The following is a 27,656-nucleotide window of genomic DNA, read 5'->3' as shown; positions in this document are numbered from 1 at the left end:
TTTGTTTAGTCTCAGATGGAGCTTTTGCACATTTTTAACAGTTCTTTTCTCTGTTTGTGAAAGACCTCGGTGATTCTGCCTCGTGGTTTCTTTACGACGATAACCCGGCGGCCATGTTTCCTTTCCCTCACTCTCTCTCTCTTCTCTTGGTTTTTTTTTTTCCGAATGGTTTCTTTAACGGTCAGTCGTGAGCCCGGAGCACACGCCCACGCGGCACCTGGTGAAAAGCGACCCCACCCCGTTTGGGTTCAAAGGTACAGGAGAGCGTTCATGTCACTGAGAACCATCGTTACAGCGCCCCCTGTCTGTTCATGTCACTGAGAACCATCGTTACAGCGCCCCCTGTCTGTTCATATCACTGAGAACCATCGTTACAGCGCCCCCTGTCTGTTCATGTCACTGAGAACCATCGTTACAGCGCCCCCTGTCTGTTCATATCACTGAGAACCATCGTTACAGCGCCCCCTGTCTGTTCACATCACTGAGAACCATCGTCACAGCGCCCCCTGTCTGTTCATATCACTGAGAACCATCGTCACAGCGCCCCCTGTCTGTTCACATCACTGAGAACCATCGTTACAGCGCCCCCTGTCTGTTCACATCACTGAGAACCACCGTTACAGCGCCCCCTGTCTGTTCATATCACTGAGAACCATCGTTACAGCGCCCCCTGTCTGTTCATGTCACTGAGAACCATCGTTACAGCGCCCCCTGTCTGTTCACATCACTGAGAACCATCGTCACAGCGCCCCCTGTCTGTTCATATCACTGAGAACCATCGTTACAGCGCCCCCTGTCTGTTCATATCACTGAGAACCATCGTTACAGCGCCCCCTGTCTGTTCACATCACTGAGAACCATCGTTACAGCGCCCCCTGTCTGTTCACATCACTGAGAACCATCGTCACAGCGCCCCCTGTCTGTTCATATCACTGAGAACCATCGTCACAGCGCCCCCTGTCTGTTCATGTCACTGAGAACCATCGCTACAGCGCCCCCTGTCTGTTCACATCACTGAGAACCATCGTCACAGCGCCCCCTGTCTGTTCATGTCACTGAGAACCATCGCTACAGCGCCCCCTGTCTGTTCACATCACTGAGAACCACCGTTACAGCGCCCCCTGTCTGTTCACATCACTGAGAACCATCGTTACAGCGCCCCCTGTCTGTTCATATCACTGAGAACCATCGTTACAGCGCCCCCTGTCTGTTCACATCACTGAGAACCATCGTCACAGCGCCCCCTGTCTGTTTATCTCCAGTGTCAAGAAATGAGAATTCAATTTGGGGGAGCAAATTGGGAAAAGAGTGGGGGGAAATTTGTAATAAATTAGGAAAAAATAAATAAATCTGGCGGAAAAAATTTGAAAAAAATTCTAAATATATTACATGTTGAAGAAACACATGTTGATTAATGTGCACTGTCCCAATTCAAATAAAGATATATTAAAAAATAAATAAAAAAATAAAAAAGAGAAATCTGGAAATAATTGTATTCAAATTGGGAAAAAATGTAGGGAAAATTTGGGGGGAAAATCATCAAAAAATAATGAAAAATATTGGGGAAAATTTTGGAAAAAGAGGAAAAAAATCAGGAAAAATCAGGGAAACATTGGTAAAATATTGGGGAAAAATAATGAGGAAAATTGGGGGGAAATGTGGAAAGATATATTGGGGAAAAATAAGGAGAAATATGGGAAATAACTTTGTTCAAATTGGGAAAATATTAGGGAAGATTTAGGAAAACATTGATGAAAAAATAAGGAAAAAGTGGTGAGGAAAAACTAGAAAAATATTGGGGAAAATTTTGGAAAAAGAGGAAAAAAAATTGGGAAAAATCAGGGAAAAATGTGGAAAAATAAGGAGAAATCTGGGAAATAATTTTGTTAAAATTGGGAAAATATTAGGGACAATTTGGGGAAAAAATGATTAAAAAGATAAAAAATCTGGGGAAAAATCTGGGAAACATTAGTAAAAAATTGGGGCAAAAGTGGGGAAATAATGAGGACATTTTGGGGAAACAAACTTCCGTCCTGGATTAACGATCTGTGTGGCGTTTGTGACCCCAGAGCCTCGCGGGCTGAGCAGGGTGCGGTGGGCGAGCAGCTCCAGTTTGTTACAGAGCAGACGCCAAGGTACGACGCCCCCCGCAGGCCTGGGGTGGGACTGCAGTGCTCTGTGTGCCGTGCGTTTGCTCCTTTTAGACTCCACGAGAACTAAAGAACTAAACTAGAGCTAAACCTAGACCTTCAGTCACCGTTTCCTCCGTGTCTGTGTGGTTTTTGTGGAAACACCATCGTCTCTGCACTTTGTGTCCGGGTGGTTTTGGTTTAACCTCCTCGTCTGACCCGCCGTGTCCCGTTTTCAGGCTGGACCAAGCCGTCCATGTCGGTGGATGCGTGTGAGGAGAACGACTACTCGAGCGGAGACGACCCGCTCAACTCCGACACCGAAGAGGAGCCGCTCAAGAAGCTGGTCAGACATTTTAATATTTCACTTTTACAGAAAGGATTTATACATGTGCACCAAGACTTACTTTAGGTTTAATGTAAAAAGCAGACCGAAGGAAGGACAGATGTAAGGGAAGAAGGAAGCGACGAAATGAAGGGTGGAAGGAAGGAAAGAAGGAAAGAAGGAAGGAAGGAAGGAAGGAAGGAAGAAATGAAGGAAAGAAGGAAAGAAAGGAGCATGAGGCGTTGTTCTCCAGTCAAGAACCTTTTATATTAAAGCTGAACTGTTTAAAGTGAGGGGTCCAGAGGTTAGTAACGTGATATTTTTGCAGCACGAGTCTTTAAGTTTGCCTGGTTGTGTCTCAGGCTCCGGGGAAGTACACGGTGCTGAGTGACTGTGAGAAGGCGGGACCTCAGGAGCTGTCGGTGAAGAGCGGGGACACGGTGCAGCTGATCCGCGAAGGAGACGACGGCCTCTGGTGAAACAGCCACACTACAGCCACACTGCTCCCACACTGCCCCCACACTGCCCCCACACTGCCCCCACACTACAGCCACACTACAGCCACACTGCCCCCACACTGCCCCCACACTGCTCCCACACTACAGCCACACTACAGCCACACTGCTCCCAGACTGCCCCCACACTGCCCCCACACTGCTCCCACACTGCCCCCACATTACAGCCACACTGCCCCCACACTGCTCCCACACTCTGGGGTCACAAACGTCACACGAGATCGTTAATCCAGGACGGAAGTTTGTTCCCCAAAATGTCCTCATTATTTCCCCACTTTTGCCCCAATTTTTTACCAATGTTTCCCTGATTTTTCCCCACATTTTTCATTTTTTTAATCATTTTTTCCCCAAATTGTCCCTAATATTTTATAACAAAATGATTTCCCAGATTTCTCCTTATTTTTCCACATATTTTCCCCTCAATTTTCCTCATTATTTTCCCCCCAATATTTTACCAATGTTTCCCTGATTTTTCCTGATTTTTTTTCCTCTTTTTCCAAAATTTTCCCCAACATTTTTCCAGTTTTTCCTCCCCAATTTTTCATTATTTTTTGATCAATGTTTTCCCAAATTTTCCCCATTTGAACAAAATTATTTCCCAGATTTCTCCTTATTTTTCCCCACATTTCCCAATATTTTGATTTTTTTTTTCACATTTTTTCCGCCAGATTTATTTATTTTTTCCTAATTTATTACACATTTCCCCCCACTCTTTTCCCACACTGCTCCTACACTGCCCCCACACTGCTCCCACACTACAGCCACACTCTTCTCCTGCTTTCTATTCCTCTCTTAAGTGCTATCATCTTCATTTTCGAGGACTGTCCTACTGTAATTCTCTCTAAACTCTCCATGACTGTATTTCTGCTGAACCTCCTGAAGTCCAGCCCTGCAGGTTCCAGCGAGGTTGAGATGTTCCTGTTTTGTGCTGCAGGTTTGTGAGGAACCTCCGCAGTAACAGGGAGGGCTGGGTCGCCGCCGCAAACCTCCTCAGTCTCCTCTCGGAGTCCAAGTCATCGCAGTCGCTCAGCAGCTCCGGTACGTCACGTGAACACAGACACAAACTGTAATGGAATATAACTCTGCATTTAACCCCTTAACTCCCACCTGAACCCAGAGCATTTTCTCCAGTTTGGCTTTACCCCAATCCTAAAGCTTCTGGAAAAAAGGTGTGAAAATAGCAACAAAACTGAGACGAAAACAATGATGGAAATGTGACAAAAATGTGACAAAAATGTGATAAAATTTTGACAAAAAACGACAAAAAACGACAAAAAAAAGACAAAAAAAAATGACAAAAAAAATGACAAAAATGTGACAAAAATTTGATAAAAATTTGACAAAAAAAGGACAAAAAAATGATTAAAAAAAATGACAAAAAAATGACAAAAATGTGATTAAAAAATGGACGAAAAAATGACAAAAATGTGATAAAAAATTGACAATAAAATTACAACAATGTGACAAAAAAATTACCAAAAAATGACAAAAAATTGATACAAATTTGATAAAAAATTGACAAAAAAACGACAACAAATTGACAAAATGACAAAAAAATGACAAAAAATTGATTAAAAAATGACAGAAAAATGACTAAAATGTGATAAAAATTTGACAAAAAAATGACAAAAAAATAACCAAAAATTGACAAAAAAATTTGACAAAAATTTCATAAAAATTTTAGCAAAAAAATGACAAAAAAAATGACAAAAAAGTTACAAAAATGAGTTGAATATCCAACAAAAAAAAGATGGAACATGAAAAAGATCCTCTGGGTTCAGGCGGGAGTTCAGAGCTTAATCTTCTGTATCTCTTCTTGTGTGAACTCTGTGACCTGTGACGCCTCCTTTGTCCTGCAGATGGCAGTGTTTCGGGGAACATCAGCACATCTTCCAGCTGCAGCGAGACCTACACCAGTTACTCCGACATCAAACCTTGACACACGTTCGTGTCATTTCTCTGCAAAATTTCCCCAAAACAAAGACTGAATTTCAGCTTTTTGGACATTTGAGCGACGAGAACAACAAAACTAGCCCCTTATTTTTGACCATCCTTGTGTCTATGTAGCACTAAATATATATATGACTGCGAGAAAAGTAATTTATTCTTTTGGAAACGACAATGATTCACTGTGATGTCCCTTTTCTCCACAGATTTTTAACGATGTAGCTTCACTGCAGTAAGATTATTACCATTTCATTTCATTCACAACTGGACCTAGAACGGCACTTTGAATATTTTTGAGTGAAATCTTTTAATGGAAGCTGGTTTCTACCAATCTAGCACTTAAAAATGAAGTTAAAATGTGTAGCTTTCCCCCCTGTATTATAAGAAAACTTGAGCTTAAATGCCATAATATAATATTTATTGAGTATTTTGGGTAATTTATTCGAAACGTTTGGGTAGAGACCGGTTTCCACAGTCACATGCTGTAATCACTGTTTTGTTACTTAGGGACAACTTTACGTCCACATTTCTTACAATTTACTCTGTTTTCTCACATTTTCGGGTCTTCTTTCAATCATTTCCGCTTCATCGTTTCGTGTAGAGGTCAGCCGATTTTTTTTTGTATATTGGCCGATATGCACAGTCGATATTTTTGTCCGATTTTTTCCAAGTGTCTGGTTTATTGTCCTGTAAAAACATGTGGCTGATTTTACTTTATTACTTTAGGTCAGGGGTCGGCGAGTTTGCTCGGGCCGGGTTTCTTCATCGTCAAAGGACCGAGGGCCGGACCCTCCAATCGAAGCAATTAGTAAAACAAGTAAAGCATCACTTTCTACATAAGCCAGTGTTGAACATCAGACACACTGGAAAAATGTCCATCTTAAATTAGATCAATTATTACAATCCGCTTGAATAAACTTATTTTTATGTTAAATTTGAGTCTGTTTGAACTAATCTAAGATCAGATAAAAACACCAATGCCAATGGAACAAATAGAAATTAACTTTTACTGTATTTTATTTTATTTTTTTTCACTGGAAATTAAACAAAATAATTTGAATTAAGAAAAAACCTGTGCTTATTCCATTGGTATTGCTTTAAGGCCAAACCAAATCTACTCAATCTTTAGATTTACTCTCTTAATTCAAGTAGATTAAAGTAATTTCTTAGTATTCTTTGAGTATTATTTTAGGATTATGGCCTAAAAGGTGCTCTGCTAAGACAGTTTAAGGAATTGACCGTTTTTTCCACATTTCTAAAGGACTTTAACAGGCATTTCGTCTCTGATTTGGGTCATAATATTTCTCAAAATCATCTGGAGGGCCAGAGGGGCTGTGCTGGAGGGCCGGTTTTGGCCCCCGGGCCTGACGTTGCCGACCCCTGCTTTAGGTGATTCAGTCGTACTTTCTGTCCCAACGAGAATGCTAATGCTAACGGGAGCTAATCCAAGCTGGGACTGTTATATGGACCAGACACTTGGGAAAATCGTCTGTTAGCCGATATTGTAAAATCCTGCTGATATATCGGTCGACCTCTGGTTTGGTGCGAGTCTTTTTCTAACCAAAACACTGGACAATGTCGTTGCAAAACCTGCCCCGTGTGGACTTTGTGACTTTGCTGTTACACGATACCTCGCCGTGTCCGCGGTTTCGGCCACTTCTCGCCGCGTGTTTTCGGGATCGGGATTCTTCTCTGGACAAACTCTCTGTGGTCGTTTTTTTATGCCGCACATTGCAGCGAACACCGTTTTATTTTCGTATTTTCAGCGTGGATGAAGAAATATTATTACGAGACGTGTACATTTGTAAATATGTAATTCTAACTGTATGTAAAATGAGAAACGACTTTAATAAAGTTCAAATGGTTTCAGTAAATGTGTGTGAGTAACAGTGCAGTGACAGGATCTGGGAACTTCTTACACCCTCCAGAACAGTAGGTGGCGCCATGCAGAAGCTTTGTCTCCATCGTGTTTCATGTTTAGATACTTTATTAATCCCCGCGAGTTTCTACAGCAAATACTTCAGTACTTTAGAAGCAGAGGTGGGTGGAGTAATAGTATAAAAGTATCATATACCTGGAAGACCATCCTTCACCCACAGCTGCTCATTCCTGCCTCAGCACTCGTCGTCCAGGATATAGAGATATTATTTCCTACTTTACATCAAAATGCAAGATGGTCTATTTTGCACATTTTATAAAATCTTTAATACACATAGACTTCCAGACGATCACTTTAACCTCTTACCACCCGCCAAAACCAAATGCATTCTCTCCACTTTGCCTTTGACATCACTTTTTATTTCACTTATGTGTTTTTGTTACTTTTTTTGTTACTTTTTTGATGCATTTTTGTCACTTTTTTGCTGTTTTTTTGCCTTTTTTTGCTGGATTTTTGTCAAAAAAAAAATTTGCTGGATTTTTGTCATTTTTTTGCTGGATTTTTGTCTTTTTTTTGCTGGATTTTTGTCTTTTTTTGCTGGATTTTTGTCATTTTTTTGCTGGATTTTTGTCTTTTTTTGCTGGATTTTTGTAATTTTTTTTGCTGAATTTTTGTCATTTTTTTGCTGGATTTTTGTCATTTTTTTGCTGGATTTTTGTCATTTTTTTGCTGGATTTTTGTCATTTTTTTGCTGGATTTTTGTCATTTTTTGCTGGATTTTTGCCATTTTTTTGCTGGATTTCTGTCATTTTCTTCTCGTTTTTTGTCGCCATTTTGAAGAAGCTTTTAGATTTGGAGAATTTGCAGAACAGGAGAAAACATGTTCAGGAGGGAGTTAAGAGATTAAGCTTCCTCGTCCATCACTCGGCCGGTTCCCAAATGTGCTGCGACCCTCCTCCGCCCCTCCTCTCCTGATGGCCGCCCCGGGTCTCATCCTCTCCCACCACTTCTTTCATGTCTCATAAATAAAGTCACATTTAAAGCACTGGTTTTACAATAAAGTGCCATAAAAATCCTCATCCTGGTCTTTTATTTGTCCTTCTTTAATTCAGAGTTTTTGCTCAATGAATCCGCGTCACCATCACCATCATCATCATCATCACTGTGAGCGTGGGCTCGTGCCAGTCACAGCCGAAGCGCGTGAGCCGTGCGCGCGAGTGGAAAGATACTAAAGATACCGGAGACACTACGCACCGGAAACGAGGCAACCGGGCCAAAAAATAAAACCGGAAACAACGGGGAAACTTCAGAATAAGAGCGCAGCGTGAAATAACTGTAGGAAAACCTGCTTTGGAGAAACATGGGGACATTTCGAAGCCACTTTTTATTGTGCTTTATTCGCTTTTTGTTACTTTTTGTTTGTCTTTGTGGCTTTTTGTGTAACTTTTTCATCCTCTTTTTCTTCTCGTTTTCGTCGCTATTTTGATGTTTTGAAGCCTTTAGATTTGGGCAAAGCCAAACACTTTTTTATTACATTTTCTTCGCCTTTTCATCCTCATTTTCGTCGCACTTTTTTTCCCCCTCAAGCTTCCAGATTTGGGTAAAGCCGACCTGGAGAAAACGGTTAAGGTGAAGAGGTTGATGATAAAACGCGCTCTCGCTCTTCTCTTATTGTCCAAACCCGGGCCGGAAGCCGCGCGCGCTCTCGCCTCTCGCTTTACGCACGGCTGGGGAGTGAGACCGATGGACGTAAGCGCCCGTCTCTCCGCGGATTCCTCTCTAATTCCTCACGCGAGTCTCACCCGCTGACCCCACCGGCGCCTCCACGACCCGACCCGCCGCGGAGAGAAGCGACGCGAGGCCCCGCGGTGAGTAGCGTCTCCATCGGTTCCTCCACAGCCTCTTGCGCGGAAGGAAGGAAGGAAGAGGGAAGGAGCTGGTGGTGCCCTTGACAGCGGCGAGGCTCTGACAGCGCAAAAACCCCAACATCCACTCACGCTTTGTGCCGTTTCCCCGCCTCAAAGTGCCCCGAAGTGCTGCTTTAAGGCCCGGGCTGGTGCGTAAAGCTGTGGGCTGTGCGCGTAGCCCGGGGACAGGGGTGTAGCCTCCAGATCACACCGCCTGGGAGTGTTTGCGCGGCCCTAAACCCGGAGATCTGTGCTCCCCAAAGACCTGCTTTTATTTCCTCCCAAAACGTCACTTTACAGCGCGCGCGCGTGGGGGATCTCGTGCGTGTAGCGCGTTTTTAATGGTGCTTTTTGTGCCAGAGCGACGTTACTTTCCTCGATCAGCGTAAAAGGAAAACAAACGCACGTCCGGTCACAGCCTTTCAAAGTCAAGCTTTATTTACGTCCACAACGCAGAGTTTACGACACGAGTTTAGCAACAGGTCCGGGAAAAGTGGGAGAAATCTGGGAATAAACGGGGAAGAAGAAGATTGAGCTTTGGGGAAGTTTATACAAAACAAAAGGGGGACATTTTGGAAGAAAATGTGGAAAAAATGAGGAAAAATAAGGGGGAAAAATTGGTGTAATATGGGAAAACATAAGGAAAAAATTGGAGAAAAAATGAGGAAAGATTGGGGGAAAATGTAGGGAAAATAAAGGGAAAAATAGCGAAAATTTGAAAAAAAAATATGGGGAAAAATTGGAAAGAAATTGTGAAAACATAATGGAAAAAATTGTGGGAAAATAAGAGAAAATATAAGGGGAAAATGAAAAATTTGGAGAAAAATGTGGATCTGTGGGACACGTGAGTAAAGTGTTTCGGAAAATGATCTTTGTGATGTAAATGTTTCTGATTCTTCATCGTTAAGAAAAACCCTGAGGTTTTAATCAAACCTGAAGAGTTAAACCTGTTCAGCCGATGGTTTAGTGTTTGTGCAGTGAAGAGCATCACACGTTTAAACCGTGACAAACTTGGGCCGCGTGTTTATTTTAGGCTGGAGTGTACTCCGTGTACTCTGTGTACTCTGTGTACTCCGTGTACTCTGTGTACTCTGTGTACTCCGTGTACTCTGAGGTCTGAGTGACTGTGTAGTTGTTGAATATTTGAAGTATGTGAGAGGAGAGTGAGTCAGAGAGATCAGACTGTCACACCTGCCTGGCACGGCCGCAGCCCTTCACAATAAGAGCCCAGCCCTTCACAATAAGAGCGCATAGTAGTAATAGTAATAACAGTAATAATAGTAATAATGGGGAAAACTCGATCCATTTAATTCCCACAGAAATCTGAAATATTCTTTTGGGAAGGATTTTGTATAAACTTTGCTCCTGCGTCTCTTTGAGCCACATTCTCCAACTGGATTATGAGTCATGTGGCAAACCTGCTCCTAAAGCTCAAACTACTACATCTACTACTGCAACTACTGCATGTACTACTGCATCTACTGCATCTACTACTGCATCTACTGCTAATACTGCAACTACTACTGCAACTACTGCTGATATTACTGCATCTCCAACTGGATTATGAGTCATGTGGCAAACCTGCTCCTAAAGCTCAAACTACTGATACTACTACAACTACTGCATGTACTACTGCATCTACTACTGATACTACTTCATCTACTACTGAAACTACTGCATCAACTACTAAAACAACTACTGCTGATATTACTGCATCTCCAACTGGACTATGAGTCATGTGGCAAATCTGCTCCTAAAGCTACAACTACTGCATCGACTACTACTACTGATACTGATACTGCATCTACAACTACTACTGATACTGATACTGATACTGCAACTACTACTACTACTGATACTGATACTGCATCTACTACTACTACTGATACTGATACTGATACTGCAACTACTACTACTACTGATACTGATACTGCATCTACTACTACTACTGATACTGATACTGCATCTACAACTACTACTGATACTGATACTGATACTGCAACTACTACTACTACTGATACTGATACTGCATCTACTACTACTACTGATACTGATACTGCATCTACTACTACTGATACTGATACTGCATCTACTACTACTACTGATACTTATACTGCATCTACTACTACTACTGATACTGATACTGCAACTACAACTACTGATACTGATACTGCATCGACTACTACTACTGATACTGATACTGCATCTACTACTACTACTGATACTTATACTGCATCTACTACTACTACTGATACTGATACTGCAACTACAACTACTGATACTTATACTGCATCTACTACTACTACTGATACTGATACTGCAACTACAACTACTGATACTGATACTGCATCGACTACTACTACTGATACTGATACTGCATCTACTACTACTGATACTGATACTGCATCTACTACTACTACTGATACTGATACTGCAACTACAACTACTACTGATACTGATACTGATACTGCAACTACTACTACTACTGATACTTATACTGCATCTACTACTACTACTGATACTGATACTGCATCTACTACTACTGATACTGATACTGCATCTACTACTACTACTGATACTTATACTGCATCTACTACTACTACTGATACTGATACTGCAACTACAACTACTACTGATACTGATACTGATACTGCAACTACTACTACTACTGATACTTATACTGCATCTACTACTACTACTGATACTTATACTGCATCTACTACTACTACTGATACTGATACTGCAACTACTACTACTACTGATACTTATACTGCATCTACTACTACTACTGATACTGATACTGCAACTACTACTACTACTACTGATACTGATACTGATACTGATACTGATACTGCAACTACTACTACTACTGATACTGATACTGCAACTACTACTACTACTGATACTGATACTGATACTACTACTACTACTGATACTGATACTGATACTGATACTGATACTGCAACTACTACTACTACTGATACTGATACTGCATCTACTACTACTGATACTGATACTTCTTGTCTTTTTCTTTTTCTCTTTTTTTTTCAGCTCCGAGTGGTTTTACTGTGAAGCTTCAAAATGCCGCTGTTCGGGAGGTCCCACAAAAGTCCACAGGAGATCGTCAAAATCCTGAAGGAGAACCTCAACACTCTGGTCAAACAGGAGAAGAAGACCGACAAGGTACAGGCCTGGTTCAGCTCAGATGTTTCCTCAGGCCTGGTTTGACTCAGATGTTTCCTCAGGCCTGGTTCAGCTCAGATGTTTCCTCAGGCCTGGTTTGACTCAGATGTTTCCTCAGGCCTGGTTTGACTCAGATGTTTCCTCAGGCCTGGTTCAGCTCAGATGTTTCCTCAGGCCTGGTTTAGCTCAGATGTTTCCTCAGGCCTGGTTTGACTCAGATGTTTCCTCAGGCCTGGTTTGACTCAGATGTTTCCTCAGGCCTGGTTTGACTCAGATGTTTCCTCAGGCCTGGGTTCAGCTCAGATGTTTCCTCAGGCCTGGTTCAGCTCAGATGTTTCCTCAGGCCTGGTTTAACTCAGATGTTTCCTCAGGCCTGGTTTGACTCAGATGTTTCCTCAGGCCTGGTTTGACTCAGATGTTTCCTCAGGCCTGGTTCAGCTCAGATGTTTCCTCAGGCCTGGTTTAGCTCAGATGTTTCCTCAGGCCTGGTTTGACTCAGATGTTTCCTCAGGCCTGGTTTAGCTCAGATGTTTCCTCAGGCCTGGTTTAGCTCAGATGTTTCCTCAGGCCTGGTTTGACTCAGATGTTTTCTCAGGCCTGGTTTAGCTTAGATGTTTCCTCAGGCCTGGTTTGACTCAGATGTTTCCTCAGGCCTGGTTTGACTCAGATGTTTCCTCAGGCCTGGTTTGACTCAGATGTTTCCTCAGGCCTGGTTTGACTCAGATGTTTCCTCAGGCCTGGTTTAGCTCAGATGTTTCCTCAGGCCTGGTTTGACTCAGATGTTTCCTCAGGCCTGGTTTGACTCAGATGTTTCCTCAGGCCTGGTTTGACTCAGATGTTTCCTCAGGCCTGGTTTGACTCAGATGTTTCCTCAGGCCTGGTTTGACTCAGATGTTTCCTCAGGCCTGGTTTGACTCAGATGTTTCCTCAGGTCTGGTTTAGCTCAGATGTTTCCTCAGGCCTGGTTTGACTCAGATGTTTCCTCAGGCCTGGTTTGACTCAGATGTTTCCTCAGGCCTGGTTTGACTCAGATGTTTCCTCAGGCCTGGTTTGACTCTGATGTTTCCTCAGGCCTGGTTTAGCTCAGATGTTTCCTCAGGCCTGGTTTGACTCAGATGTTTCCTCAGGCCTGGTTTAGCTCAGATGTTTCCTCAGGCCTGGTTCAGCTCAGATTTTTCCTCAGACCTGGTTTGACTCAGATGTTTCCTCAGACCTGGTTTAGCTCAGATGTTTCCTCAGGCCTGGTTTGACTCAGATGTTTCCTCAGGCCTGGTTCAGCTCAGATTTTTCCTCAGACCTGGTTTAGCTCAGATGTTTCCTCAGGCCTGGTTTGACTCAGATGTTTCCTCAGGCCTGGTTTGACTCAGATGTTTCCTCAGGCCTGGTTTGACTCAGATGTTTCCTCAGACCTGGTTTGACTCAGATGTTTCCTCAGGCCTGGTTTGACTCAGATGTTTCCTCAGGCCTGGTTTAGCTTAGATGTTTCCTCAGGCCTGGTTTAGCTCAGATGTTTCCTCAGGCCTGGGTTTGACTCAGGTGTTTCCTCAGGCCTGGTTTAGCTCAGATGTTTCCTCAGGCCTGGTTTAGCTCAGATGTTTCCTCAGGCCTGGGTTTGACTCAGGTGTTTCCTCAGGCCTGGTTCAGCTCAGATGTTTCCTCAGGCCTGGTTTGACTCAGATGTTTCCTCAGGCCTGGTTTGACTCAGATGTTTCCTCAGACCTGGTTTGACTCAGATGTTTCCTCAGGCCTGGTTTAGCTCAGATGTTTCCTCAGGCCTGGTTTGACTCAGATGTTTCCTCAGGCCTGGTTTGACTCAGATGTTTCCTCAGGCCTGGTTTAGCTCAGATGTTTCCTCAGGCCTGGTTTAACTCAGATGTTTCCTCAGGCCTGGTTTGACTCAGATGTTTCCTCAGGCCTGGTTTAGCTCAGATGTTTCCTCAGGCCTGGTTTGACTCAGATGTTTCCTCAGGCCTGGTTTGACTCAGATGTTTCCTCAGGCCTGGTTTAGCTCAGATGTTTCCTCAGGCCTGGTTTGACTCAGATGTTTCCTCAGGCCTGGTTTGACTCAGATGTTTCCTCAGGCCTGGTTTAGCTCAGATGTTTCCTCAGGCCTGGTTTAGCTCAGATGTTTCCTCAGGCCTGGTTTAGCTCAGATGTTTCCTCAGGCCTGGTTTGACTCAGATGTTTTCTCAGGCCTGGTTTAGCTTAGATGTTTCCTCAGGCCTGGTTTAGCTCAGATGTTTCCTCAGGCCTGGTTTAGCTCAGATGTTTCCTCAGGCCTGGTTTGACTCAGATGTTTCCTCAGGCCTGGTTCAGCTCAGATGTTTCCTCAGGCCTGGTTTAACTCAGATGTTTCCTCAGACCTGGTTTAACTCAGATGTTTCCTCAGACCTGGTTTGACTCAGATGTTTCCTCAGGCCTGGTTTGACTCAGATGTTTCCTCAGGCCTGGTTTGACTCAGATGTTTCCTCAGACCTGGTTTAACTCAGATGTTTCCTCAGGCCTGGTTTAGCTCAGATGTTTCCTCAGGCCTGGGTTTAATCTGGGTGGGAACACATGTCTGGATTAAAGAGGAACAAATGGCTCTAAAACACAGAACAAATAAGGACAATCAGGTAAAAAATAGGATAAAAATTGAGGGGGAAAAATTGGACAAAATATGGAAAAAAATTGGGAACAAATGAGTAGAAAAAAATAGGGAAAATTGAGGGGAAAAAGAGGGGGTAATGGGGAAAAGTTGGGAGAAATTGGGAAACAAATTGAAGAAAATTAGGGGAAACATTGGCAAAAAAAAACAGGGAATAAATGGGGACCAATCAGGTAAAACATAGGATAAAGATTGAGGGAAAGAAATTGGACAAAATAAAAAAATATGGGTAAAAAAAATTGGAGAATATTGAGGGGGGGGAAAAGAGGGGGTAATGGGGAAAAGCTGAGAGAAATTGGGAAAACAATTGGCGAAAAACAGGGAACAAATTGGGACCAATCGGGTAAAAAATTTGCGAAAAGAATTGGAGGGGAAAAGAAATAAAAAATTGAAAATTTGGAACAAATAGGAGGTGAAATGTAATTGAAAATAGGGAAAATTGAGGGGAAAGATTGGAGAATATTGAGGGGAAAAAAGAGGGAATAATGGAGAAAAGCTGAGAGAAATTGGGAAACAAATTGAAGAAAATTAGGGGAAACTTTGGCAAAAAAAAGGGGAATGAACGGGGACCAATCAGGTAAAATTGAGGGAAAATGGGGGGAAATTGAGCAAAAAAAAAAGTGGGGGGGGAGAAAAGAAAATGTGGAGGATTCTCTTTTTTTCATGTTGATGTTTGCAGCCATTTTTACATATTTCTCAGTGTTCCAAATGCCTGTACTTTATGATAATGCCATCCTCTCCCCTGTATTCCACACAGGCTTCAGAGGAGGTGTCCAAATGCCTGTACTTTATGATAATGCCATCCTCTCCCCTGTATTCCACACAGGCTTCAGAGGAGGTGTCCAAATGCCTGTACTTTATGATAATGCCATCCTCTCCCCTGTATTCCACACAGGCTCCAGAGGAGGTGTCCAAATGCCTGTACTTTATGATAATACCATCCTCTCCCCTGTATTCCACACAGGCGTCAGAGGAGGTGTCCAAATGCCTGTACTTTATGATAATACCATCCTCTCCCCTGTATTCCACACAGGCGTCAGAGGAGGTGTCCAAATGCCTGTACTTTATGCTAATACCATCCTCTCCCCTGTATTCCACACAGGCTTCAGAGGAGGTGTCCAAATGCCTGTACTTTATGCTAATACCATCCTCTCCCCTGTATTCCACACAGGCGTCAGAGGAGGTGTCCAAATGCCTGTACTTTATCATAATACCATCCTCTCCCCTGTATTCCACACAGGCGTCAGAGGAGGTGTCCAAATGCCTGTACTTTATGATAATACCATCCTCTCCCCTGTATTCCACACAGGCGTCAGAGGAGGTGTCCAAATGCCTGTACTTTATGCTAATACCATCCTCTCCCCTGTATTCCACACAGGCGTCAGAGGAGGTGTCCAAATGCCTGTACTTTATGATAATGCCATCCTCTCTCCTGTATTCCACACAGGCTTCAGAGGAGGTGTCCAAATGCCTGGGCTCCATGAAGGAGATCCTGTACGGCACTCACGACAAGGAGCCGCACACGGAGACGGTGGCGCAGCTGGCCCAGGAGCTGTACACCAGCGGGCTCCTCATCAGCCTGGTGGAGCACCTGCAGCTCATCGACTTCGAGGTCAGAAAAGTCACTCTGTCACATCGTTCCTGAAGTGACAGAACTGAAGTTTGTCCTTTTGTTTCCAGGGGAAGAAAGACGTCTGTCAGATCTTCAATAACATCCTGCGGCGGCAGATCGGCACCCGGAGCCCCACCGTGGAGTACTTCTGCGCCCACACCGAGGTGCTCTTCATCCTGCTCAGAGGGTAGGAACCACACTCCTCCTTTACTACAGAGAAAAAATTTAGGGGAAAATGGGAGAATATTGAAAGGAGAAAAATTGGGGGGGACATGAAGAAAAATAGGAAAAATTGGCAACAATCGATCAATTCATATTAAAAAAAAAAAAAAAACGTTTAAAATGTTTTTTAAATTTTGCTAGATTTTTTTTTTTCATTTATAGATTTTATTTGAATTATTATTATTTTTTACGAATTGAACTGTACAGATTTTTTTGATAAAATACAGATTTTTTTAGGAGAAAAAAAGGAGGAAACAAATGGGGGGAAATGCAGGGGCGGACAGGGACTGAGCCCTGGACTCTGACCAGCCGGGCCCAAATTAGCGTAATTGTGACTTCCACAAATATATATTTTAACCTCTTACCCCCCGCCTTAACCGAGGTCATTTTTTTTTTTTTTTATCGTATCATCAGCAAAAAGAACGGGAAAGGTGGTCGTAGAAACAGAAGCAAAATCATTAATGTAAATAATAAATAATAATGGTCCCAAAATTGAACCTTGTGGTGCACCATTTTTTTTTTCATAATTTTTTCTATCATTTGTTTATGTTTTTCTCACGTTTTTGTAGTTTTTTTTTGTCCGTGTTTTTTTTGTCACTTTTTGTTGCTTTTCCAGCACATTTTTGTTTTGTTTTCATCCTCTTTTTCTTGCTATTTTAAAGCTTTTCTTCATAGCTTTTAGATTTGGATAAAGCTCAGTTGAGGCGGGACCGGTGGCCCTTCTGTGCTCTTCCAGAATGGACATATGGCCAGTCCGGCCCTGGGGAAATGTAATTGAAAATATTTGAGCGACAAAGTGATTTAATTTGTAAATGTTTCTGATGGTTTTCAAAAATATCGTCTCGTGTTTCTGGAGCTCGTTGTTTCAGAGGTTTCCCTTCACAAACGTGTCTGAATGTTCCCGTCTGCATCACTGTGGGAGATCCTCTGTGCTGATGTGAGTCTGATGTGAGTCTGATGTGAGTCTGTGCTGCAGGTACGAGACGCCGCAGGTGGCTCTGAACTGTGGCATCATGCTGAGGGAGTGCATCCGCCACGAGCCTCTGGCCAAGGTCGTCCTTCAGTCCGACGAGTTCCACCGATTCTTCCACTACGTGGAGATGTCCACGTTCGACATCGCCTCGGACGCCTTCGCCACCTTCAAGGTCTCGCTTCTCCTCTGATGCAGGGTCAGACAGGACTCCAGGGAACAATAGCGCCACCTACAGGAGCGGGACAACAAGATCATGTGGAAAGAAATGCACATTTACAATATGAAGATTTTCTCCAATCTGGGAAAATGGTTGATATCATGTTGATATTAAAAAAAAAAGGGGAAGAAAATGAAAAAAAATATGATGAAATGGAGAAAATTTGATTAAAAATTTTGAGAAAAAATGTAGAAAAATGATTTCTCAAAATGGGACAAATCGGCGGCGTTCATGATTTAGAAAGTGATGATGTCATAATGTCAGATGGAGGCGGGGCCAATACAGCTCTATGGGAGAAACACAGTTTTTGTAAGAAATCTCCAAAACGAACAATGACAAATGTTTTTCCTCATCAGTGTTTGACACTGACTGGATTCACAAACCTGTGATATTATTTTTATGTCTGAAAGTCTATTGGACAACATCACGCTCATGTTTTCACATATTGTCACCACGTTTTGACATTTTTCGTGGACATTAGTTCACATGTTCACACTTTGTGACAGTTTTGGTTTCATGTGGATTCCTCCAGTAATGACTGAGATATGAGACAAAAAACAAAGGCATAAAAATATGCATTTTGTCAGTTACCACAGTTACCATAGTTACCGTCAGCTGCTCCACCTCAATGTTAAACTATCGGCTCTTTGAAAGTTGTGATGTCACGTGAACGCTGCCTCTTGTGGGCAAAGAAAAGGAGAAAATTGGGGGAAAAGTTTGGAAAGAAATGGGGAAGCCATTCTAGATTGGTTTATTTGGTTGGGACAGTGCATGTTAATGAACATACATGGGTCTCATACATGTAAACAAGCCACACCGGATTGTGGCCTTGGGTTAGTTTCCACACGTCGTCCCCCATGTGCACTCTCCAACACCCTGCCCTATTGTACATGTTGTTAGTGGGCGGGGAAACCTATGCAGACACGGGGAGAACATGCAAACTCCACAGAAAGGCCAGGTGGGAATCGAACCCAGGACCTTCTCGCTGTGAAGCACGAGCACTAACCACTGCGCCACCAATAACTGTTACACATAAACTGGAAAAAGCTCTTCAGTCAGTTCAGCCTGAGCCCTGCAGTTCTGAGAGTCATTATGGACGTCTGACTTTGGAGCCTTTACAGAAATAAAGCAGAGCATGTTATATTTCAAATGTAGTGGAGTAAAAGTACTTCATGAACTCATCATGTAGTAGATTTACTTTGTTCATTGATCTCATTCTGCTCCTCAGGACCTGCTGACGAGACATAAAGTGCTGGTGGCCGAATTCCTCGATCAAAACTACGACGCAGTGAGTGCAGCTCTGTTTCTCCTGACCAGCAGAGGGCGCTGCTGATGGGAACTGTTTCTCCTGACCAGCAGAGGGCGCTGCTCATGGGAACTGTTTCTCCTGACCAGCAGAGGGCGCTGCTCATGGGAACTGTTTCTCCTGACCAGCAGAGGGCGCTGCTCATGGGAACTGTTTCTCCTGACCAGCAGAGGGCGCTGCTCTCAGCATGAATGAATGTACAGCCTTTACATGTGACACTGTAGAAGAAGTCTCTAAACTCTGGTCTCTCTGCGTCCCAGGTGTTTGCGGATTACGAGAAGCTGCTTCACTCTGAGAACTACGTGACCAAGCGTCAGTCTCTGAAGGTGCAGCGCTCAGATGTTTGAAGCCGGGCTGAAGCCGGGACTAAACCTTCCTGTGTTTCTCCTCCTGCAGCTTCTGGGCGAGCTCCTGCTGGACAGACACAACTTCACCGTGATGACGACTTACATCAGTAAACCCGAAAACCTGAAGCTCATGATGAACCTGCTCCGAGACAAGAGCGGGAACATCCAGTTTGAAGCCTTCCACGTCTTCAAGGTCATTGTTTCAGCCACTTCCTCTGGTTCCTCTAGTCCCTCTAGTTCCTCTAGTCCCTCTAGTCCCTCTAGTTCCTCTAGTCCCTCTGGTCCCTCTAGTCCCTCTAGTTCCTCATGGATCCGAGTCTAATCCCGGCTTGTTTCTCCTCAGGTTTTCGTAGCGAACCCGAACAAGCAGCAGCCGATCGTGGACATCCTCCTGAAGAACCAAACCAAGCTCATCGAGTTTCTGTCCAACTTCCAGAGGGACCGCACGGACGACGAACAGTTCAACGACGAGAAGACGTATCTAATCAAACAGATCCGCGACCTGAAGAAGCCGGCCTCCTAAGACCCCGCCTCCTAAGACCCCGCCTCCTCAGAACCCGCCTCCTCAGAACCCGCCTCCTAAGAACCCGCCTCCTCAGAACCCGCCTCCTCAGAACCCGCCTCCTAAGAACCCGCCTCCTCAGAACCCGCCTCCTCAGAACCCGCCTCCTCAGAACCCGCCTCCTCAGAACCCGCCTCCTCAGAACCCGCCGCCAAACCACCTATATTTAAAACAAGCCACTTCGGAGACTCTTATTGTGAAAGTTCTCAATCACTGATCACTTCCTGTATTTTGATTTTCGCTGATTTTTTTATTTTACGTTTTATTCCCTCGGCTTTGGAGGAGCAGCCGGTGAGAATTTCAGGACGAAAACGCTGCTGAGTCAGAGAAACATTTAGTAAGTTAAGTAACTAAGAAGTAACTAGTTTAGTTTTAGAAAGAGTAATCAGTAATCGGTAGTTTTTAGAGCCGGGAAATTTACCGTCACGAGGTCATATGGAAACTGCTGTTTGGAAGATCCTCATTCATGAACATCTGACTATTTGATGTTGAAAAGCACATTTCTTTTGACTACAAACAATTTGGACATGCAAGAGAGATTGTGAGAGCTAGAAACGAGTTTGGGCAAAATAGATTCAAAGTTTGTGTGGGAAAAATCAGGAACCGCAGCTTTAAGAAGTGTCTTTGAGTCGGGAAACACATTCATTCTTAAGTAGGAATATTACTTCTCATTAGCATATGCCACGCCTCTTTCGCCATATAAGGACACAAGGCAGAAAAGGAGGAAATGGAACCAACAAAACCCCAGAAGAAGAACCTCTCAGTCATCCAGGACCTGAACCTCTTGTTTGTTTAAAGCGCCTCAGGAACACGAGGTCAGAGGGTCGATACCAAGCATTGACTTCCTACATATGCCAGTGTTGTACTTGTACATCAAATACACTCGGAGAATTAGATCAATTACTCAAAATCGCTTGAATAAATTTGAGTCGGTTTGAACTAATCTAAGATCAGATAAAAACACTTGTGCCAATCGAACAAATAGAAATACCACTGGAAATCACACAAATTAACTTTTACTGTAAAATAATCTGAATTAAGAAAAAACTTGAACAAAACGTGCTTGTTCCATCCAAGAATAGGTTTTATCTGTCTAAGACCAGACCAAATCTACTCAAATGTTAGATTTAATGCCTTAAAGCAGCACTAAGTAACGTGTTTACCTTAATAAACCCTCCCGTAGTCCCTGTGGGGGTGATACAAGTGTTTATGGGATGATTGGAGGGTCTTTCATCGCCCCCTGGTGTCTCTGACCAGAAAACCATGTTTGCAACTTGACTGCCACCAGACCGGAAAAAGCAATACACACTAATGTAATCACGAAGAAGAAGCTAACATGCTAACAGGCAAAGCTAACTGCGGGCTAACGTCACTTTAAACAGTATTTACAGCCAAGTCTGAGTGAAAAAAAATATTTCCATTGTATAACTGGATGCACAGTAACCCTCTCCTGTCAGCGCAGTATTTACTCTCCAAGACAATTAATAAGTTAAAAAATCGTAACTTGCTACAACACCTGCAGTTGCGCTTATGGCCTCTAGGGGGAAGAGTTACTTAGTGCTGCTTTAATTCAAGTAGATTTAAGTCATTTCGTCCTTTAGATGATTATTCTTTTAGGATTATGGCCTATAAAGGTGCTCTGCTAAGACATTTAAAGGAATTTACAGTATTTTTCACACACTTTAACAGGCATTTGAGCTCATAATATTTCTCGAAATCATCTCGAGGGCCAGAGTTTGATTATGGAGGGCCGGTTTTGGCCCCCGAGCCCGACGTTGCCGTTGCCATAGACTTATTATTAATGCACCGTCATTACTCACTTATAAAGCGCTTTTCTACCTTTATCAGGCCCAAAGCGCTTTACAGTAAAGAACCAGCCGCCCATTCACTCCCATTCACTCTCATTCACTCTCATTCACTCTCATTCACTCTCATTCACTCAGGACAGTCGTCGTGGTCAGGGTCCGTCTGAGGGCGCTGGGATTCGAACCCACGACCTTCCAATCACCCGCTCGGATTCACAGACTCCTCCCCCCCAGCTCTGACCAAGCGTGTTCCTAATAAGGGCATAAGGGGCGGGATCTTCACTGTAGACTCCGCCCTTGTCTTTAATTTCGACTCCGAATAGTGAATCTTAAAATGAAACATCCACTTATTTTTTAAACATTCGACGACAATATTTACGTGAACATGAATTCTCTCGGCTTTTATTGTGAAATCCTCCCCGGCTGCTTCCCCTGCCACAGCACTTTCTGTAAAAAAAAAAAAGAAAAAATGAAGAAAACTTTGCTTAATCCTCGTGTCTTTTTAAACTTTCCTCATGCTTTTGTTTTGAAACGAGTGCCATCGTTCGAGGCTTTTATTGTGGTGGACGAACATTTACACATGATTTGCTTCTTATTAATCGAGGTGCCTTTATTTTGAAACCCGTTCGTTTAGTTTTTCCTGTGTTTTGAAAGGGGAGCTTAATTGAAATATCTCTGAAGTCTGTCTGGATTAAGCGGTGAACCTTGACCTTCGTATTATCCACTTGTTTGGTCCGTTTTTAAATATTCATGTACAGTTTTCTGCTAAATTTCACTTCTGTTTGGAGTTGCCAAGATACTTTTGCTGAAAAATCGAATCATTAATCATGTTTACTAACAGTTTGGACGAGCTCAGCCACAATGACTTTAGGCCCGACCGGAAACGCACAAAGGCCCATAAATAATGTCTATATTTGTTTACATTTGCTGCAGTTTGTTCCATTTTCCGACTGTTGCCACTTCCGGTCAAAAATGATCCATAAAAATGTCTTGTTTTTGATTTGCAGATGAAAACCCGGTTCTGACGTCACCGCGTTGTACGATATTCAATAAAAACTCTGGGCCGCAGCGTCGTGTGTTTTTACCACAGGTTTACAGGGGATTTTGGTGCCCTCTGGTGGGCCTCAGAGGTACTGCAGCCAGGGCGCCGAGCTTTACATGGAAGGACAGCGAATAAAGAAAGAAAAATAAATCAATGGTGGAAATGAGAGGGGGAGATAAAGAAAGGGGATAAAATAGGGGGAGAATGGGTGAAATAGTACAAAAACATGTTTGATAAAAAGAAGGGAGAGAAATGGGGAAAACAAAAACAATTGGGAAAAGTATAAAAAATAATAATAAAATAGGGGGGAAAATGAATGAAAAAAATTGGGGAAAATAGGTTAAAAAAAATACAGAGGAAAAAAATTAGAAAAAAATTAAAGAATGGAAGGAAATTTTGGAAAAATGGGGAAAACTTTAGGGAAAGTGAGTGAATGGGGAAAACAGGCCAAAAAAAAAGAAAAAAGGAGAGAAATAGGGAAACACAAACAAGGAATAATTAAATATTGGGGGAAATATAGCGTCACGTAACTAGGGAGGATCGAAGGCGCATGCGCCAAAAGTGAGCGCAAAAACTATGACATAACAGTGATTATAACTCCAGATCAACACCTGCATGTTCAGTTCAGCATCATGTCCTCCAGATGCGCGCGTGACACTGCAGGTTAGCATAGTGCTTCAAGTGAGTGAGTGAATGAGTGAGTGAGTGAGTGAGTGAGTGAGTGAGTGAGTGAGTGAGTGAGTGAGTGAGTGAGTGAGTGAGTGAGTGAGTGAGTGAGTGAGTGAGTGAGTGAGCGAGCCGCTGTGTCCTCGCGCTCCACAGTTTGAACGCTCTTTTTTATTTATTTATTATTATTTTTTATGTATTATGATTATTCTGCAGTATTCACGTGATTCGCACATATATATTACATGTTTTTTAGGCATTTCTCTGCGTTATTTCTCATTCAGCGCGTGACGTCAGAGTAAGGCTGACCAGTGGATCACAGATTCATAATTCACAGAAATATCTAAATCTGACGGTGAACGCGGATATAAAGTTTATTACTGCACTTTCTGACCGTCTGGAGTCAGATTATGATGAAGAGTCTGTGAGTGACGTCAGTCAAAGTGTTTGTTTCCTTTTAAACCTCACGTAGTTTCTTAGATTGATTAATACGTCTCATTACTTTGGCTTTTCTTCTGTTTTCTTGGAATTTCCTTTATAAATCTCACAATTTCCACTAGATGTTATGTTTATATCACATAATGTATGTCTATGATACTAAATAAACCAGGTTTTTACCCTAAAACACTGTGATTTCAGTAAATCCGGCTGTGACTGAACCACTTCTGGACATGTTTGACCCAAATCTGTTCATCTGGAGAAACTGAGGAATCACATTAAACGTGAACGTTTCTTCTTCTTCTTCTCTATTATTATTATTATTATTATCATTATTACTAATAAGATTAGGTCAAGTAAATGTATTTAATCTGTTTATTTATAAAGTACTTTAAAGAACAACTAACCCCAAAATCAACTTTTTTGTCTAGCTAAGTTGTATAAATTGGTATCTTATAGTGTTGTCTACATGTATCTGTCACTATTTTAACAATTTAGTGCATATTTGTTGAAATCCTGTCTTTGTGTCCAAAACCGTCTGTGTGGCGCCATCTGCACCTTATCGAGTGCATTACATGCTTTACTGTTGGTTTCCTTCGTGATTAGCTCTGAGCGGGGCGCTTACGTCAGCAGGAGGGCGCCGACGTCAGCGGCCTCTCTTCTGTGGAGTATAAAAGCAGCCCACTCCGCACACGCCCCCGTAGCGAGTTGGAGTTTGGAATAGCGAGTGTCTTTATATCGATTTTCAGGTTTGCGATTTATTAGCGTAGCTTTTAGTTAGATTTATTAGCGTAGCTTTTAGTTAGATTTATTAGCATAGCTTTTAGTTAGATTTATTAGCATAGCTTTTAGTTAGATTTATTAGCTTGTCGTAGTTTAGATAGTTATTAGATTTAGTTGTAGTTTAGTCTTAGTGAGAGATTAGTAACATTTAGCATAAGAATTAGCTAGGTTAGCTGTATTTAGTGTTCTGTATTGTGTAATATTAGGTGTAGTGTTGTAGTCTTGTTTGTTAGGATGGGGAGAAAGTGTAGTGTTGTAGGTTGTCATAGTTCTGTAGGTTTACATTACTTTCCTCAGGACTTAGAAATTAGGCGCCAGTGGCTGCGCGCAATTGGCCTGGGGGAAAACTGCGAACTCCCGCCTCGTGCTGGAGTTTGCAACCAACATTTTACTTGCGATTCCTTCGCCAACTCCTTGGAGTTTGAGCTGGGCTACAGTAAGGTTCTTCGTTTGAAGAATGAGGCAGTCCCCACCCTTGCTCTTCCACGACTGAGCCCACCGACACTGCTGCCCCGCCAGCAGGACGATTTCAGGCGCCAATCTGAGGTGAGTGAGAATAACAACAACCTAAAACTGCTACTAATGTCATGTAAGTAGAATTTCGATAGTGCACGTTGAAATAGATTGTAGTAGTGTCTCAAACAATGCGGGATCTGGCGTGTAAATAAACTATGCACTGGGTGAGGCTTGTGGCTGCGTGTGCTCCAAGCGGTGCGCCCCGCACTCGTTCACTTGACTTGGCGTCTGCATCCATCAGCTGCCTGGCAACTCTCTAACCCCGCTCAAACAGAGAGCTATGAACCGCATGAGACGGTGAGCTGACAGTTACACCGCTGTATATTATGACATGTGAACTTTTATAGCCTTTTGTAGCTAGCGGGAGTGGCTAATGCATCAGTCTGCACAACAAAGTTACGCTGAGACCGCGCGTAATTGTGCTTGAGACTGAGCACCAAACTAGTCTACATTTTCGCGATGACAGTAGCTTTCATATTTGACAGCAGCTGCGCAAAACGTGAGTGCATCTACAAGCTAACCTATAAAGCTAACGGATAGCTAACATCTAATGTGTGGCTAAACTGACCAGGCAGGTGCCCGTGGCTCCGCGCGCGCTCGTGTGATATGTGATCGTGGTCAGTGAGGGGCGAGAGGGCTGACCACTCCAGGTGGACCGTATGGTTATTGGGTGCTCATGTGCTGGGATCCATATGTTGGCTTACGTTCACTAATCTGCATTAGACAACAATTAAATGCACTAAGGAACTGTAACACATTACCCTTCTTCTGTAGTGTACATTTTAAAAATAATATGTATTTTTACGTTTTCAGCCAGTGACCAGAGAATTTGGCTGCCAGACTTATCCAGTCATTGTAAGGCATGCAAGTGTCCAGGCCAATGTGAAGCCGAGCAGGCGAAGCAAAGGTGATATCTCTTTTTATTGTTTATACAGTCATTTTATTTCTAAAAACACTCTGTTTTGTGTAAATGATAATTACGGCCATTTTTAACATGTTTGTTTATTTTGTTTGTGTTTTGTACAGCTACTCAAGCCCGGACCGCTTACACAAGCGTCGGTTGTGGTACTGAGGACCTGATGGAAATCCCTCTTCCTGACAGTCCCAGAGCAGCCTCTACACCTTTAAAAAGGAGAAGGAGGTGTCAGCGTCTGACCCCAGCTTCCACATCGATTACAGTTCCAGCACTGTGAACTGTTCAAGGTAAAAAGGAAATCTAGCTTTTTAATAGAAAAAATATATACAGCGTCCTGGTTTTTTGAGGGATGAAATATCCTTTATTTTATATAGCATTCCCACTGAAGTCCCTCCACACAAGGACAAAAAATATATTGTTCACGAGGACCAACTGCTGGAGCTGTTCAGGCGATGTCCTGTCTGCACTGGTCGCTGTGCTGTGGACACCATCACAGTCGGCACACTGCTGCGGGTCACTCAACAGTGTCCTCGCTGTGAGTTCTCCAGTCAGTGGTCCAGTCAGCCCATGGTGAACAACATCCCAGCTGGAAACCTACAGCTGTGTGCTGCTGTGCTGTTCACCGGCTCATCATTTAGCCAGATTTCAAAGGTACAGCAAAAATTATTTTGTTTGGATTTTGTTTCCATCTATTATCAGTTGATAACCTATTTTTTCCTTTTATAGTTCTTGAGGGCCTTCAATATTCAGGGACTGTCAGAGCAGTGCTTCTACAGGCATCAGGCAAAGCTCCTCATCCCTACGGTCAACTGGCAGTGGAAGTTGGAGCAGGAGGACCTCATCAGGGAGGCTCTTGAAAGCAGCTCTGTGTCACTGGGTGGGGACATGCGGGCAGATTCACCTGGTAAATACATTTCATTAACATTTATCAGAAGTATTAATTAAAAGTCAGCTAACGTACAACTTGCATTCGTGTAGGACATTCGGCCAAATATGGCAGTTACACGATGATGAATCTCAGTAATAACAAAGTCATTGACATCCAACTAGTCCAGGTAATGGAATTCAAGGAATGTTTCAATATGTAATTTGGGATCACTCTGTGCATTTCAGCACCTAATTTATTTTTTGTCTTATTAGAGCAATGAGGTTGGAAACAGCGTGCGCATGGAGAAGGAGGGCTTTGTGCGTAGTCTGACCATGCTGGAAGAGAGGGGTGTCAATGTGGAGGCCATTGTGACGGACCGACACACCGGCGTTCAGAAGTTTTTAAGGGAGGAAAAGAAGGAAATCAGGCACTACTTTGACCCATGGCACATGGGAAAGGGTATGCATTTGGGGAATGCTGTGTAATATTATGGTTATTCTGCATTTAGTAAATATGTATTTTAAACTCTAGGAATTGGGAAAAAAATTGATGAGCTCGCAAAGAGAAAGAGCACCCAGGACGCTGGCCAGTGGAGAAAAAGCGTGGTAAATCACCTCTATTGGGCAGCTTCGACTTCCTCCTCGGGACAAGAGGCTGTCGCTAAGTGGACGTCTGTGGCCAACCACATGCAGAATGTGCACACGCACGACAATGCCCTGTTCCCTCGGTGCCTACACGGGCCTCTGGTTGGGGAAGGGTCAAGAGTGTGGCTCAAACCAAGTAAGTTTTGCATTTGTTATCAGTAATACTGGCCCTTTACTCATTGTATTTTATGTACATTTCAAAAATGT

General features: G+C 43.0%; 2 protein-coding genes and 1 long non-coding RNA gene across 7 annotated transcripts in view; all 3 read left to right on the top strand.

Moving 5' to 3' along the window:
* LOC306981781 (guanine nucleotide exchange factor DBS-like) overlaps positions 1-5,124 on the top strand; it is a 55,164-nt gene extending 50,040 nt beyond the window's left edge. For 4 of the 5 annotated variants that reach the window (XM_079581440.1, XM_079581438.1, XM_079581439.1 and 1 more), the window contains 5 exons: positions 186-254; positions 2,369-2,475; positions 2,817-2,929; positions 3,904-4,007; positions 4,829-5,124. In XM_079581440.1, the coding sequence (XP_079437566.1) occupies positions 186-254; positions 2,369-2,475; positions 2,817-2,929; positions 3,904-4,007; positions 4,829-4,908 (473 nt within the window). In that variant the 3' untranslated portion in view covers positions 4,909-5,124. The remainder of the gene's footprint in view (positions 1-185; positions 255-2,368; positions 2,476-2,816; positions 2,930-3,903; positions 4,008-4,828) is intronic. The other variant, XM_079581441.1, reaches the window with a different exon arrangement.
* Positions 5,125-11,740: 6,616 nt separating this feature from the next.
* Positions 11,741-19,747, top strand: cab39l (calcium binding protein 39-like). Its single transcript, XM_079582072.1, has 8 exons — positions 11,741-11,885; positions 15,980-16,144; positions 16,213-16,331; positions 17,343-17,511; positions 18,785-18,844; positions 19,123-19,188; positions 19,259-19,402; positions 19,553-19,747. The coding sequence occupies exons 1-8, from the start codon at positions 11,784-11,786 to the stop codon at positions 19,730-19,732; spliced, it is 1,005 nt and encodes a 334-aa protein (XP_079438198.1). The 5' UTR covers positions 11,741-11,783; the 3' UTR covers positions 19,733-19,747.
* Positions 19,748-26,914: 7,167 nt separating this feature from the next.
* On the top strand, positions 26,915-27,450 carry LOC306982129. The gene is made up of 3 exons (XR_013794174.1): positions 26,915-26,992; positions 27,078-27,264; positions 27,337-27,450. It is a non-coding gene; the product is annotated as an uncharacterized lncRNA (long non-coding RNA).
* Positions 27,451-27,656: the final 206 nt, after the last annotated feature.

Source organism: Gobius niger, assembly GCF_951799975.1.
Source record: "Gobius niger genome assembly, chromosome: 23".
NCBI classification, from domain to species: domain Eukaryota; kingdom Metazoa; phylum Chordata; class Actinopteri; order Gobiiformes; family Gobiidae; genus Gobius; species Gobius niger.
The sequence above is the reverse complement of the archived record's forward strand: the minus strand, read 5'-3'. Positions and strand labels throughout refer to the sequence as shown.